Source organism: Ctenopharyngodon idella, chromosome 5 (genome assembly GCF_019924925.1).
Source record: "Ctenopharyngodon idella isolate HZGC_01 chromosome 5, HZGC01, whole genome shotgun sequence".
NCBI classification, from domain to species: Eukaryota; Metazoa; Chordata; class Actinopteri; order Cypriniformes; family Xenocyprididae; genus Ctenopharyngodon; species Ctenopharyngodon idella.
This window is the reverse complement of record NC_067224.1, coordinates 39195052-39210903: the sequence shown is the minus strand read 5'-3', so window position 1 is coordinate 39210903 and position 15852 is coordinate 39195052. Positions and strand designations below refer to the sequence as shown.

The following is a 15852-nucleotide window of genomic DNA, read 5'->3' as shown; positions in this document are numbered from 1 at the left end:
GTCATGCTGGAAATGTCAGTGATGAAGGTAAAATTGTAAAATATATTTTTATTATATAATAAAAAAAATCTAGTTATGCTGCTCAAAAGTTAAAATAAAAACAACAAACAAACAAAAAACTAAATAACTAATTAATGGAAAATTAGGAAAATTCCTTTCTTAAAAGGTGTGGGCACTTGTGATTTTTTCACATGTGATCAGGTCTATCACATCTATGTATACTTGAGCAAACAGTACACATAATTATCATTTTTTTTAATTGCTTTGCCGCAATTTTCATAAGCATTTGGTCATTTTTCAAAGCTCTTTGTACTATCACAACAGATCATCAAAAGTACACTTTTTCAAGCGTTTCAGCATATTTTCAACTGTGTTCGTACAATACACAAAATCACAAAGCACCTTTTCACTACACAAAATAAGTGTTTCATCTAATGTTTCATTCGCTGTAAATACCTTTCATAAAGCTCTTACTATCAAACTTTTCATTTGCATCTCTTCTCATTCAGTTTAATACATTTGTGTATTATTTATTCCAACTGAACTTAATGATTAATCAATGAATCATTTGGTACACCTATAGATTTCTATATTGATACTAGACGGTTTCTATTGAACTTGTTTGCAATTTCCGATATGGATATCCAAATGTAATAAATTATTTTTACATAAGTGATTTATCTTAGATGATAACCATTATGTTCAAAGTGTGTGCACATTTTAAAGTGTGTTCCTCTTTAACAGAATAAAAGTCAGCTGAAAATGTGTACAATTTACCAATTTACTCATGGAGCCACATTAACATGTCCGTATCTCTGGGACTGAACGACCAAGGGCCTTTAGTTTGTTAAAAACCAGAATCTAAAAGGATATTAAGATATCTTTATGCCATCTGCCATCTTTCTAAAGTACTTTTACACCCCTCTAGTTTGGCTCCAAATCTCAGGTATTGTCATTTTTTGTCAAATTGTCATTTTGACCTCTCTCTACAAATGGATTAATCGGTAAACATACATCTGTGACATTTAATATTTTGTCTTTCATCACTATTTATGTTAGTCTTTCTACAAATAAAATATTAATAAAATCAAAAATATGAGCAGTTTGGAGTTTTGTACTAAGAGTTTTGAAAAAGTACCAAAGCGAATAAAACAAAACTAGAAAATAGAAGCGTCACAGCAGCGTTTTTTTTTTTTTTTTTTTTGTAATTTGCTGCAATTATAAGTATAAGTATAGCGTTATAAATGCACATATTTTTTTAATAAAAATATTTTTTTTAAAAATGCAGGATTCACGATGCTGATAACCGTTAAAACGCGTCATCTTCACAGTTTGTCAAAAGGGTCCATGTCAAAATATTTGGGGTGACCAATCAAATCAAAGTATGCGGGCTTCACGTTCACAGAAGTGGCACAACGCTTCAACGGTCATAAAGTGCGAGATAGATGTAAGTACAGCTAAATTAAACATTTCATATTTGATAGGTCATAAATATTAAACAACCGACAAAAATAATCTAGCAAACTAATAGGCCATTTTGAATTGAAAATAGGCCTTTACAATCAATACGTGATATCGGCCAGCCCTAAAACTTGTATAGTTTTTGTCAGTGTTTATTTAAAAACACCCAATTATGCAGAAATATAAGGTGGTAAATATTTAATTGATGAGTTGTCAATACAATATACAGGGTATGGCTTTTACCCCAAAATCTAACATGCTAACTGCATTTTCTCTGCCTGGAGTTGTTTCTGTGAATTGCAGTGATCCATTTTTTTCTGTAGCTTTTGGCAGTCTGTAAAAATATACTTCAGATTTCTTGTCAAAACTATTTGTACAGTCAGTCGCAAAGCTCTTTCCCATTTTGGATGTGTTTTTGTGTGTTTTTCGCAGCATTCACGCTAAAAACCAATGCTGTCACTCAGTGGCCGTAACCGCAGTCACAACGGTCGACTGTGACGTCACGTGCATACATTCTGTAGCGGCTACACAGAAGCGCAGAATGGACCAATCACGTCTCTGCAGCTTTGGAATGCAATTAGAACGTGACGTCACAGCAGCCGGGTATAAAAAGCAGACTATGCTTATTTCGCATATTTTGCTGTCAGTTGCTTATTCTAGTGTTTCTTGTGTTTCTCACTTGATTCCTGCTTGAGTCTACAACTTGCTTGCATTTCATTTATTGTGCAATATATTTGCCAATATTACACCGTTTTTTATCTGTACACGATTTATATCTGCACAGATAAATAACAAACCGTTGACCTGATTTTACATCTTGCAGTTTACGGTTGCCTAGTAAAGCCAGCAAAATGCTATTCACTTTACTAGGTTTAGTCGCTTTATTCCTGCGAGAAAGGAATAACGGCAACAACAACCACCCTGGTCAAGATGACAACGTGGACCAGGGTGATGATCTTCCACCTCTGGAGAATAATGATGGTAAATAAGATGTTCATGTTATGAGAATATGTACAGTCAAACCAAAAATTATTCAGACACTAGATATAATTTTTTATATTTTTTACTAGTGGGTGCAGGACACTATAGTTCATTTATCTAAGTGAGGATAGCAAAATAAAGTAAACTGTGACATATTATTCCCAAAAATTCTTCATACAGTGGACTAACAGTAAAATTGATAAAAATTTGGGACCAAAAATTATCCAGACACTTTGACCTGACCATGTTATCTGACATAATTAATAAAAAAATTTCTGACGCAGTTTAACTCTGAGATCTTGCCATATTTTATTACCATTTTTTAAGCTATAGTGAATAAACTGTAATAATGAATGAAATGTTCAAGGTATCTAAATAAATTTTGGTTTGACTGTAACTCTTTTTGTTTATTGGAGTCTGCACTGGCTCTACACTTACTTTTTATGTTTAAAAGTCAAAGATTTAGAGGCACAGTTATATGAGTATTTTATTAATATGGTAATACTGATGTAATTACCTTCTTTAGGTCAGACTTCTCAGGAGATCCCCAGTGACCCTGTAGTCCTTCCTACTGTGGAAGAACCTATCACTGGTGGTAACCCTCAAGTTGAGGAGTGGAGTCAAGACCAATCATTAGAGGAACCAGTGATTGGTGAACCTCAAGTCGATGAGGACTGTAGTGAGCACCAGTCATTGGAGGAACCAACTGTTGGTGACCATCAAGTTGATGAGGACTTTAGTGAGTACCAGTCACTGGAGGAATCAACTGTTGGTGACCATCAAGTTGATGAGGACTTTAGTGAGTACCAGTCACTGGAGGAATCAACTGTTGGTGACCATCAAGTTGATGAGGACTGTAGTGAGCACCAGTCATTGGAGGAACCACCTGTTGGTGACCGTCAAGTGGATGAGGACTGTAGTGAGCACCAGTCATTGGAGGAACCAACTGTTGGTGACCATCAAGTTGATGAGGACTGTAGTGAGCACCAGTCATTGGAGGAACCAATTGTTGGTGACCATCAAGTTGATGAGGACTTTAGTGAGTACCAGTCACTGGAGGAACCAACTGTTGGTGACCATCAAGTTGATGAGGACTGTAGTGAGCACCAGTCATTGGAGGAACCACCTGTTGGTGACCATCAAGTTGATGAGGACTGTAGTGAGCACCAGTCATTGGAGGAACCAACTGTTGGTGACCATCAAGTTGATGAGGACTTTAGTGAGTACCAGTCACTGGAGGAACCAACTGTTGGAGACCCTCAAGTGGATGAGGACTGTAGTGAGCACCAGTCATTGGAGGAACCACCTGTTGGCGATGACGACTGGAGTCAAGAACAGTCAATACAGGAACCAATCATTGGTGACCCTGAAGGCAATGATGACTACCAGTCATTGGATGTACCTGTCATTCGTGACCCTCAAGATGATGATGACTGGAGTGACTACCAGTCATTGGATGAATTTGTCCCTGGTGACTCTCAAGTTGATGATGACCTGAGAGAAGACATCTACTACAGTCTACCAGAGGACAATGTGTCACCTCAGTTGAGCCAGCTGCAGGATAATAAGGAAACAATTATCGGTCAGTTTGTTAAAAAATCCTAACATAACCCAACACACACTCTCCTTAATCAGCTGTTCAATGGTTTATACTTTAAATTGACTCTATAACATACTTTGTTTAAGGGTAGTTGACAAATAACACAGAAATTAACTTTTTTTTTAAACATTCAACAAGATTTCATTTAAATGTGTGTATATGGATGGGTGAAGTTGTATATTTTGACTATTACAGTTCATTGAAATAGTATTCAATTTAGTAACTCAATTAATAAATGAACCAGACAAATCTTGTTGAAATAGTTTTAGATAAAGTAGATGCTGTCACTGCTTGACATTTCATGTCAACACCTCTTTTTTTCTTTCAACAGAAATCAATTCCTACAACTATAAAATCGGCGATCAACTGGGTGAAGGAGGATTTGGATCCGTCTTTGAAGCAACTCGTTTGGAAGATAATGTTCAGGTATCAATTTTTATTACTTACAATATCTATCTAGATAATTATTCTTGTATTATACTCGTCTGACTCTCTTATCTGAGCACTCTTAGTATGTCTTATATTCGCTATTTAGTGCACTTGACCTGTCAGACCTGTTTAAATAGTCAGATTATTATTAAAATTTAATTCATGTTCCTTCTGGTTTAATGATTGAATTATGTGAACTTTGAACAAATGAATTGTAAATAATTCTAACACATTTTCTGGTTTTTTTTTTTTTTTTCAGGTGGCGGTGAAATTTGCCTCCAAAAAGTGTGCTGAATATGTCAGCGTTGTAAGTAGTCTATGCTCTCTCTGTTTTTCCTCTCAGTCGCTGTTATCAATTTCATACATCTCATATTAACAAATAATTACAGACTATAAATGGTTTTTCAATAGACAAATTACCACTGTCAACAGTTTGTTCAGGACTGGTCTAAATCCTATATCCATCTACTCCTCATAACACCTGTTTGTTTTCTAGGATGATTTCAATCCCGCTCCACTGGAGGTTGCGCTGCAAATCATTGCAAATCAGGAGCCCAGGTTTCCGCAGATCATCCAGCTTCTGGACTGGAAGGACGAGGCTGACTATTACATCATGGTGTTAGAGCGGCCCATGCCCTGTCAGTCCGTGGATGATTTTTTACTGAACTACACAGGCATCATAAATGAGGATATGGCACGGGTTATAATGCGACAGGCAGTTTTCGCGGCTCAGACATGCTGCCAGCGTGGAGTGTTCCATCGCGATATAAAGCCCGAAAACCTGCTAATTAACCCAGACACCCTCCAAGTCAAATTAATTGACTTCGGATGTGGTGCATTCCTCAACAGCGAGGGATACACATACTTTTCTGGTATATATGATTTCTTAAAGTCAAAAATGAGATCCACTGTTGTGAATCAATTAGCATCAAATTATTTCTTGCATAGTAATGAATATTCTAGTCAAAATGCTGTGTTAATTGAAACTTACGAATCTGATGTCTTTTTCCTCCAGGCACACGAAATTACTGCCCCCCAGAGTACAAGATAGATGGCAGGTATCACGGGGAGCCAGCAACCGTCTGGTCCCTCGGGGTACTGTTGTTTGAAATGCTCTGCTGGGATTTTCCTAAGATTTCAGACCTGGACCTCATCAAAGATAAAATCTGGACCAGAGATAAATTGTCACCAGGTAAGATCTTCATTTCAGCAAAGGACAATTTTAATTCTGAATCTTACTAGATAGAACAAAGCAACAATGCAGGAAGTGGAACATCTGAGCCTAGTGGCTTAATAAATGATGGTCTTGTTGATATTTGTGAAGTTTAAGGTAATAATCAGACGTCTCTCCCATCTTTCTCAACAGAATGCTGTGATCTTATTTGCAGTTTTCTGCAGATCAACCCAGAGAAGCGGATTGAACTCAAAGATGTCCTTCTCCACGACTGGTTTAAGGTATTAATTACATTTTGAAGTCTTTTTGATTCGGTTTAATTATCAGACTGTAGATATTAGCTTATGCTACCTTTCAATGTGTGCTGCAACTGTCATCTAGTCAATCCTCATACATATGAAAAGTATGTGTAGACCTTCTGAAATATTTTTTACCTGCATTCTTAAATTTCCATTTTTTAGTGAATGTTGCCTCTCTTAGTTGCGCATTTGTTTTCTGTGCAGTTTGTGTAATGTTTTTAGACAATAAACATGATTTCTGTTTGTATTTCAGACTGGTGACGTGGAGAATGACGACGAATCAATTATGGGTAAGTCTGGTACCGTCAGCTCAACATACACACACGACTTGAATTTTTAAAAGCAACTATATTCAGTTAATATGAATCAGACAAATCTTGTTGAAATAGTTTTAGATAAAGTATATGCTGTCACTGCTTGACATTTCATGTCAACACCTCTTTTTCTTTTAACAGAAATCAATTCCTACAACTATAAAATCGGCGATCAACTGGGTGAAGGAGGATTTGGATCCGTCTTTGAAGCAACTCGTTTGGAAGATAACGTTCAGGTATCAATTTTTATTACTTACAATATCTATCTAGATAATTATTCTTGTATTATACTCGTCTGACTCTCTCTTATCCAAGCACTCTTAGTGTGTCTTATATTCACTATTTAGTGCACTTGACCTGTCAGACCTGTTTAAATAGTCAGACATGCTCTACATGTTTAAAATTTAATTCATGAAATTGTACATGTCTGTTCAGGTTTTATGATTGAAATATGTGAACTTTGAACAAATTAATTGTAAATAATTCTAATGCAAATCCATTTTCTTTTTTTTTATCAGGTGGCGATGAAATTTGCCCCCAAAGAGAATGCAGAATATGTCAGCGTTGTAAGTAGTCCGTGCTCTCTCTGTTTTTCCTCTCAGTCGCTGTTTTCAATTTCATACATCTCATATTAACATTAATCACAGATTATAAATGGTTTTTCAATAGACAAATTACCACTGTCAACAGTTTGTTCAGGACTGGTCTAAATCCTATATCCATCTACTCCTCATAACACCTGTTTGTTTTCTAGGATGGTTATTCCAGACCAATTCCACTGGAGGTCGCGCTGCATATTCTTGCAACTGAGCCCAGGGTTCCAGAAATCATCCAGCTTCTGGACTGGAAGGACGAGGCTGACTGTTACATCATGGTGTTAGAGCGGCCCATGCCCTGTCAGTCCGTGGATGATTTTTTACAGAGCTACAGGGGCCCCATGGATGAGGAGGACTTGGCACGGGTTATAATGCGGCAGGCAGTACTCGCAGCTCAAACATGCTGCCAGCGAGGAGTGTTCCATCGGGATATTAAAATGGAAAACCTGCTAATTAACCCCGACACCCTCCAAGTCAAATTAATTGACTTCGGATGCGGTACATTCCTCAACAGCGAGGGATACACGTACTTTTCTGGTATGTATGATTTCTCAAAGTCAAAAATGGGATCCACTGTTGTTAGCATCAAATTATTTCTTGCATAGTAATGAATATTCTAGTCAAAATGCTGTGTTAACAGAAACTAATGAATCAGATGTCTTTTTTTTCCAGGCACAGAAGAGTACTGCCCCCTAGAGTACAAAATAGATGGCAAATATCACGGGGAGCCAGCAACCGTGTGGTCCCTTGGGGTGCTGTTGTTCGTAATGCTGTGTTGGAACTTTCCACGGAGCTCTGACCTGGACAAGATATTTAAGGAAAATATTGTGACCAAAAATGGCTTGTCACAAGGTAAGATCTTCATTTCAGCAAAGGACAATTTTAATTCTTAATCTTACTAGATAGAACAAAGCAACAATGCAGGAAAAGGAACATCTGAACCTAGTGGCTTAATAAATAATGATATTTGTGAAGTTTAAGGTAATAATCAGATGTCTCTCCCATCTTTCTCCACAGAATGCTGCGATTTTATTGGCTGTTGTCTGCGTCTGGACCCAAAAAAGCGGATAAAACTGGATGATGTTCTTCTCCACGACTGGTTTAAGGTATTAATTACATTTTGAAGTCTTTTTGATTTGGTTTATTTATCAGTCTGTAGATATCAGCTTTCTTATGCTACCTTTCAATGTGTGCTATATGTCATCTAGGGCTTAACTGTCATCTAGTCAATCAATATAACAAGTATGTGTAGACCTGAAATATTTTTACCTGCATTCTTAAATTTCCATTTTTTTAATGAATGTTGCCTCTCTTTGTTGTGCATTTGTTTCTATGCAGTTTGTGTAATGTTTTTAGACAATAAACCTGATTTCTGTTTGTATTTCAGATGGATGATGTGGAGAATGACAAAAATAGCTTTCTGGACCGGCAAACCAACACCCCATGCTGGACTAGCAAACCAGCACCCCATGCTGGACCAGCAAACCAGCGTGGGATGCTGGACCAGCAAACCAGCGTGGGATGCTGGACCAGCAAACCAGCGTGGGATGCTGGACCAGCAACCAGCACCCCATGCTGAACCAGCAACCAGCATCCCATGCTGAACCAGCAACCAGCATCCCATGCTGAACCAGCAAACCAGCGTGGGATGCTGAACCAGCAACCAGCACCCCATGCTGGACCAGAAACCAGCACCCCATGCTGAACCAGCAAACCAGCGTGGGATGTTGGACCAGCAACCAGCACCCCATGCTGAACCAGCAAGCCAGCGTGGGATGTTGGACCAGCAACCAGCACCCCATGCTGAACCAGCAAACCAGCGTGGGATGTTGGACCAGCAACCAGCACCCCATGCTGGACCAGCAAATCAGCGTGGGATGCTGGACCAGCAACCAGCACCCCAGCATCCCCAGCTGAACCAGCATGGGATGCTGGACCAGCAACCAGCACCCCATGCTGGACCAGCAACCAGCATCCCATGCTGAACCAGCAAACCAGCGTGGGATGCTGGACCAGCAACCAGCCCCCCATGCTGGACCAGAAACCAGCACCCCATGCTGAACCAGCAACTAGCACCCCATGCTGAACCAGCAAACCAGCGTGGGATGTTGGACCAGCAACCAGCACCCCATGCTGGACCAGCAAACCAGCGTGGGATGCTGGACCAGCAACCAGCACCCCATGCTGGACCAGCAACCAGCATCCCATGCTGAACCAGCAACTAGCACCCCATGCTGAACCAGCAAACCAGCGTGGGATGTTGGACCAGCAACCAGCACCCCATGCTGGACCAGCAAACCAGCGTGGGATGCTGGACCAGCAACCAGCCCCCCATGCTGGACCAGAAACCAGCATCCCATGCTGAACCAGCAAACCAGCGTGGGATGTTGGACCAGCAACCAGCACCCCATGCTGGACCAGCAAACCAGCGTGGGATGCTGGACCAGCAACCAGGACCCCCATGCTGAACCAGCAAACCAGCGTGGGATGTTGGACCAGCAACCAGCACCCCATGCTGGACCAGCAAACCAGCGTGGGGATGCTGGACCAGCAACCAGCACCCCATGCTGGACCAGCAAACCAGTGTGGGATGCTGGACCAGCAAACCAGTGTGGGATGCTGGACCAGCAACCAGCACCCCATGATGAACCAGCAAACCAGCGTGGGATGTTGGACCAGCAACCAGCACCCCATGCTGAGCCAGCAAACCAGCATGGGATGCTGAACCAGCAAACCAGCATGGGATGCTGGACCAGCAAATCAGCATGGAATGCTGGACCAGCAAACCAGCACCTTGTGCTGGACCACCAACCAGCACCCCATGCTGGACCAGCAAACCAGCACCCCATGCTGGACCAGCATGCATACCTTATGCCAGTGACCAGCAATGCTGGATTTTTTTGAAGGGGACAATCAGATATTTTTCAGTGGTTTGAGGTAATAGATTTTTGTAATATCTTGATTCTGTCTTTAGTGAAAATCAAGGAAGTTGCCAAGTCAAATCTGTTTTAAGTATGTTGTATTTAAACATTAATCTGAGTTCTGTGTTCTTCCAGGTTGCAGAAGTGGAGAAATGAACCCTGATGGAAATATTCATGGGCACCTACAGCCCCCCCATACACAACCAGCAGCTATCACCCTGTAGCCCAAGATTGGTTGCCCACTAAAGATAAGCAGGGTTGAGCCTGGTCAGTAGTACCTGGATGGGAGACCTCCTGGGAAAACTAGGTTGCTGCTGGAAAGAGGTGTTAGTGAGGCCAGCAGGGGGTGCTCACCCTGTGGTCTGTGTGGGTCCTAACGCCCCAGTATAGTGATGGGGACATTATACTGTCAAAAAAAGCACCGTCCTTCGGATGAGACGTTAAACCGAGGTCCTGACTCTCTGTGGTCATTAAAAATCCCATGATGTCCTTCGAAAAGAGTAGGGGTATAACCCCGGCATCCTGGCCAAATTTGCCCATTGGCCTCTATCCATCATCATGGCCTACTAATCATCCCCATATTAATACTGATTGGCTATATTTAATCCCAGAACTATTTCAGAATATATACACAAACACCAATGAGCCAAAACATTATGACCACCTGCTTAATATGCTGTTGTTCTTCCGTGTGCTGCCAAAAAAGCTCCGACCCTCTGAAGCATGGGCTCTACAAGACCCCTGAAGCTGTCCTGTAATATCTGACAGTAGATCCTTCAAGTCCTATAGGTTGCAAGGTGGCTGTTAGTCCAGCATATCCCACAGATGCTCAATTGGATTGAGATCTGGGAAATTTGGAGGTCAGGTCTGCAACAGTGTTTAGGTAGGTGGCACGTGTCAAATTGATGTCCACATGAATGGCTGGACCCAGGGTTTCCCAGCAGAACATTGCCCAGATCATCTCACTCCCTCCACCGGGTAGGAGATGATCAACAATATTCACTTCACCTATGACTGGTCATAATTTTTTGGCTTTTCAGTGTGTATATTATGGGACATTATGCAATGACATTACAGTCCTCTTTTTATTTAATATATTTTATAAAAAATAAAATAAAAACATTTTTATAAAAAAGATGCATGAAATGAAATGATATTCTCTACAACAATAGTATAATTTATAACTACTGAAAGAAAAGGGTTTTGCTGGATCTTTAAATGTACACTCTCCCAGAAAAAACAAATGAGAGCAGTAATAAAGATGACATCCACATGAGTCAGTGGGAGATGAAGGGTCTGACATTTAAGAGTGTCCACAATATAGAAAAGGATAAATCTTTTTAAAATGTAGTTAAAAACACACATACTAATTTCATAGAAACAATTTATTTTTGAATTCATGAAATGTTTTGTACAATTCATTTGTAAATATCGGTAGTTGAGGAGTCATCATATGACATTTTAAAACATTAATTAACCTTATCCTGACCATAACCTTACCTTATCTGATATTTTAAGAGACTTATTGACCTTTCCTTGTGTGATGTACAGTTCTGGTAAGTATAAAGACTCGCTTGTTAATAAATGGATCAAGGAAAATAATGCAATAAATGTCACAGTACAGGCTGTTCTTTCACAAACTACTTCTACCCCCTTTTTTTAGGGATCAACATAAAGAACTAAAGCACCTTTTCCTGTATGGTAAGTTCTCATACTGTACCTCATGCTTATTCATAATGGTCTGCAGGGGGCTGTTTTACTTTATTGGTAGGTTGATTATATATAGTTAAGCTCGGAGTCAAAGAATACACCAAGATCTTTTGCCTAGGTATGTCTTTGCCAGATAAGTACAACAGTTAGAAAATTCAAAAATTAGTGCTAAAAGGACCAAAGCAATAACAGTTCCCTTTTGAGGTTCCCTTTCATGTTGATGCTATGGGAATGCTTCACGTGTGCTGGTGTGTAAAGCACATGTGCAATCACGCCAATTTCATTGGCTGTCGTCAGGTCAGGTGACGTAGTGTAGTGTGTCAAGTCTATAAAACGGTATCTGCATTTTACAGTCATCAGCTTCTTTGTCTTTAGGAAGCCGCAGTATTTGTGTGTGAAAACAGATCGTTTGTCATATTGTTCATCTATTTTGTGTCAAATTAGCCCAGTAAATATGGCAACAAGACAGTTTAGGAGTTGTGCGTTGCCGTGCCCTTGTGTTTTTTTAACCAGGGTTGACACACATGATCTGTGTTTTGCTTTGTCTGGGAGCGGAGCACGTTCAGTTAGCTCTCGAGGGAGCTGGCTTCCCTCATTGCAAGCACTTCACACTGACGAAGCCTTATTCCCGCCTGGCTCTCTTCTCAAGGGATGGAAGTCAGGCATCTGCACCCCGTCATGGTTCGGGTTACACGTCTGCTGAGGCGGCACAGTGGTTTTAATCATGTGGGTCACTGGTTGAGTTAACAGAGCTTGAGATGGGTGTTCCTTTTTCTCTCACTCTATCCCCTGACTCTGATATCTTCGTATTGGATCCAGCTCCAAGCTCGCTTGGCGATCTCTTCCAATCCAAATGAAGACCTATTGTTAGCTGCATCCAGTCCAGGAGCTGGATGTAGAAATGGTTACGGGGGTTTCAGAAGAGCAGAAGCCTCCCTTTTGCGCTTATGAGGAGCTGCTTGGAGTTGTGACCCGTGCGGTGGCCAAATTAAATAGACGAGCTGGAAGAAAAACCGGGAAGTGGCTTGCAGTAAATTAGATGAGCACTTCTTCACTGGTAAAACTCCCCATGGTAATAGATATCTAGGGCTTAATTTGTATTTTCCTGAGAGTTTTTCTAAGAATTCTTAAACACTGAACATTAATGAGATGTGGTCTAACAGTAATATTAAGGTAAAAATAGTACAGAAATTTTATAAAGTAATCAAATATAAGATTAATCCTTATTAAAGCTATAAAATGATCAAACAGGAACAGTGAGTAACTGCTTCTCAAGTAAATGTATCTTAAAGGTTCAATAGGTGATTCTCTTCAGAAACATTTTTTGTTATGCTGGTTGAAAGTCTCCTCATATCCTGATAGCAATCTAAATGTATTTTTATAAATATATAGCAACTGTGGATGGCCTAAGACCATAAAATGTTCGTTCAATCATTGAGTTCGGTCCGAATGAAATAATAGCATCTGTTCCTTGTCTGTCAACGTGTGTTTGCATACCACTGCGCAGCCTGTAAATAAATATATATTCTTGTATGCTGTGCAGAGTCAGTACGAGAATGATGGGCTAACAGCAACAACCTAACTTTTCTTCTGAACCGACAACAAGTGGCACTGGAAAAGCATCGACCAAAAGAAAGGCAGTCTTAGAAAAGAGCTAAAACCCCAAATCAATATCTGCTTTGCTTTTCCACACTGGAGAAAACTGCGGGAGTCAAAGGGTCTGAAAGATGATGCTATGGTTGCAGCATTTCTTTTGGACAGGTAGGTACATGGTATGATTTGATTTTGATGTGTTTTGATAGTAACACATAATGTAGTATATGCTGTTTGTGTACCTTTACACAAACAGCATATAAAAATGTATATACTTTTCAACCACAAATGCTGGTCTTGCACTAGCTCTGCGATGTGCCACGCATTAAGTAATCACATAGGAAAGGTCACACATGATGTAGGCGGAAGTACTGCAGTAGGGTGAAAAACTCCATCTCATTTTCTCCTCCAACTTCAAAATCGTCTGACTGTTTTACCTTTTTTTTTGTAAAGGAGTTTGACTTAGTCTTTGCACGTTCGTTTTGTAGACACTGGATCAGTACTGGAAAAGTATATACATTTTTATTTTTATTTTTTTGAAAATGACTGAATGACCTTTATTCCTCGTCTGGGATCGTGTAGAGCCCTTTGAAGCTGCAGTGAAACTGCAATTTGGACCGTCAAACCCAATGAACCATGTTGAAGTCCACTATATGGAAGGATGAGTTGTACCCCTGCTACAGTAAATCCAATTTGAAGGTCAGTTGTCCTGTAATGTCTGGAGAAAGCAGGCTATAAGGCTCTTAGTATGATCATATTAATGTTCCTGTTCCTCCAGCCTCACCCTGTTCCTCTCATTTGTTAACAATTGCGTTAACTAACAATTAGCGATATATTTTTATAAATAGCACTTATTGTTAATGTTTGTTAAAAATAATCATCTTCATGTTTGTTCACAGTGCATTAACTAGTGTTAACAGATACAACTTTTGATGTTAAAAATGTATTAGTAAATGTTAAGATTTAGTTTTCAGCTGTCATTTTAAGAAAGTCAATTTGAGATTTGAAATCAGAAATGCAGAATGCAAAATATCAAACATCTTATACAAATAAACTGATAGGACACAATTGCAACAGTACAAACATGTGAATTTGTTAGTGTCCAACACATTAAGCTTCAATGAAACACAATTTTTATGTCCTAGTTTGCTGTTGAAGTCAGCAATGCCACATCTTGCAGCTAGATGAAAAATAACATTCACACTGTGTGAATATGTATGTGTGTGATTTAGTGACTTGACATCATCAAGAAGGTCTAATAAACAGAACTTTGAAAAGGCTGTTGGAATACTTGTGGAAACAATTCATTCATACATATCTGAAGAGCTACATACTGCTCTGTCTGCTGCCCTGAGGGAATAGGAAAAAGAGATACATATATTCCTCTCCTCCATCTAGAGATCACAGAGAGAATGATAATGTGTGCAATTTTTGACCTTGAAGAATGTAAGAGGTTTTCAGTCCCATGACCAAAATTTGATGAGTTATGATTAAAAAACATCCGAAAGATCTGGTTATGGACTCATCCACCACCTCCTAAATTAAACACTATTGTTAAGAGACTTTGAGAGTCATTAAGACTATAATTACAAACTATAAAAAAAAAATAACATTTGATGGAAAATTACAGAAAAGTATCTCTCTACACCTTGAATATTGTCTATAATAAAAAATAGTAAGAAGTCAAATATTTAGTACATTTTTAAATTATGAAATTAAAATGCATGTGAATTAAAATGTTTACTTAAAACTGCCTATAACATGTTATCATTTATTTAAAGATAGGATCTGAAATGAAATCTGAGAGCTTTCCGTCCCTCATTGATGGCTATGCAACCACCACCTTGGTGCTTCAAAATGTTCATAAAGAGATCTTACCCATATGAATTGTGTGGTTTAGTCCAAATTTTCTGAAGAGACTCAATGCATTAATATGATGAACAGATTGAATTTATAGGCTTTTATTCACATTCACACAGTGAACATAAACAAGCTAATTCGAACCTGCTTGACGCACGAGAATAAACCTCATTGGTTTTTGCGGAAGCTCAACGTGCTGCAAAAAATACAAGAATAAACCTCTTTGTTTCTTGAACAGTCACATACAATAAAAATAAGCACCATATTTCTATATACCATACAGACTGGTTGCATTGGATCTGCTAGTGCTGATTATAAACCCCTGTTGCACACAGGATGCAACTTGCTAATTAATAAAACACTCATTCTTGATTTGAAATGAAATATAAATTCAAAGAGAATTTTTCATGCATAATTATTTTCAAACCTGCACTTATGAAGTGATGATGAGCAGTGTTGGTTAATGCAATAGAAAATGTCCCAGTAGGTAATGCAGATTTCATTTCATCATAATTAATTCTCAGAAAACGTCTAGAGAAAAATATTCAGAAATAAAAATAATACTGCTAATACAACATAATTTACATTTGCATTTTCCCGTGAGTTTAATACACTGAAATGATTATGACTGGCAAATGTTTATCAGTGAGGTAATTCTGAATTTATAAGGAATGTTATAACACGATGCATGTGGAGGTTTTTTTGGACGAAGGCTCTTTGGGATTATTGGCATCAGAATCTTCAACATCTGCCCCATTCCTGTGTTCGATAGCCGCTTTTTGTGGATCAGGAACTACACGCACAGAAACATGCCATCAACATTACAAATATCTGATCAGTTCAGGTTGGATTTTTAATTTATCTGATTCTCAATATGTTTTTGACATCTTACCTTGTGTGGGACCACCCACATG

The 15852-nt window shown here is 39.1% G+C and overlaps 1 protein-coding gene and 1 long non-coding RNA gene across 2 annotated transcripts; both read left to right on the top strand.

The window, feature by feature from the left end:
- Window positions 1-2312: 2312 nt before the first annotated feature.
- On the top strand, window positions 2313-8839 carry LOC127512899 (uncharacterized). The gene is made up of 15 exons (XM_051894259.1): window positions 2313-2442; window positions 2969-4024; window positions 4374-4468; window positions 4731-4778; window positions 4968-5343; window positions 5487-5663; window positions 5838-5926; window positions 6198-6234; window positions 6400-6494; window positions 6777-6824; window positions 7013-7391; window positions 7527-7706; window positions 7872-7960; window positions 8242-8396; window positions 8515-8839. The coding sequence occupies exons 1-15, from the start codon at window positions 2313-2315 to the stop codon at window positions 8837-8839; spliced, it is 3279 nt and encodes a 1092-aa protein (XP_051750219.1).
- A 917-nt stretch (window positions 8840-9756) lies between these two features.
- On the top strand, window positions 9757-14249 carry LOC127513162 (uncharacterized). Its single transcript, XR_007930355.1, has 3 exons — window positions 9757-11476; window positions 13029-13246; window positions 13661-14249. It is a non-coding gene; the product is annotated as an uncharacterized LOC127513162 (long non-coding RNA).
- Window positions 14250-15852: the final 1603 nt, after the last annotated feature.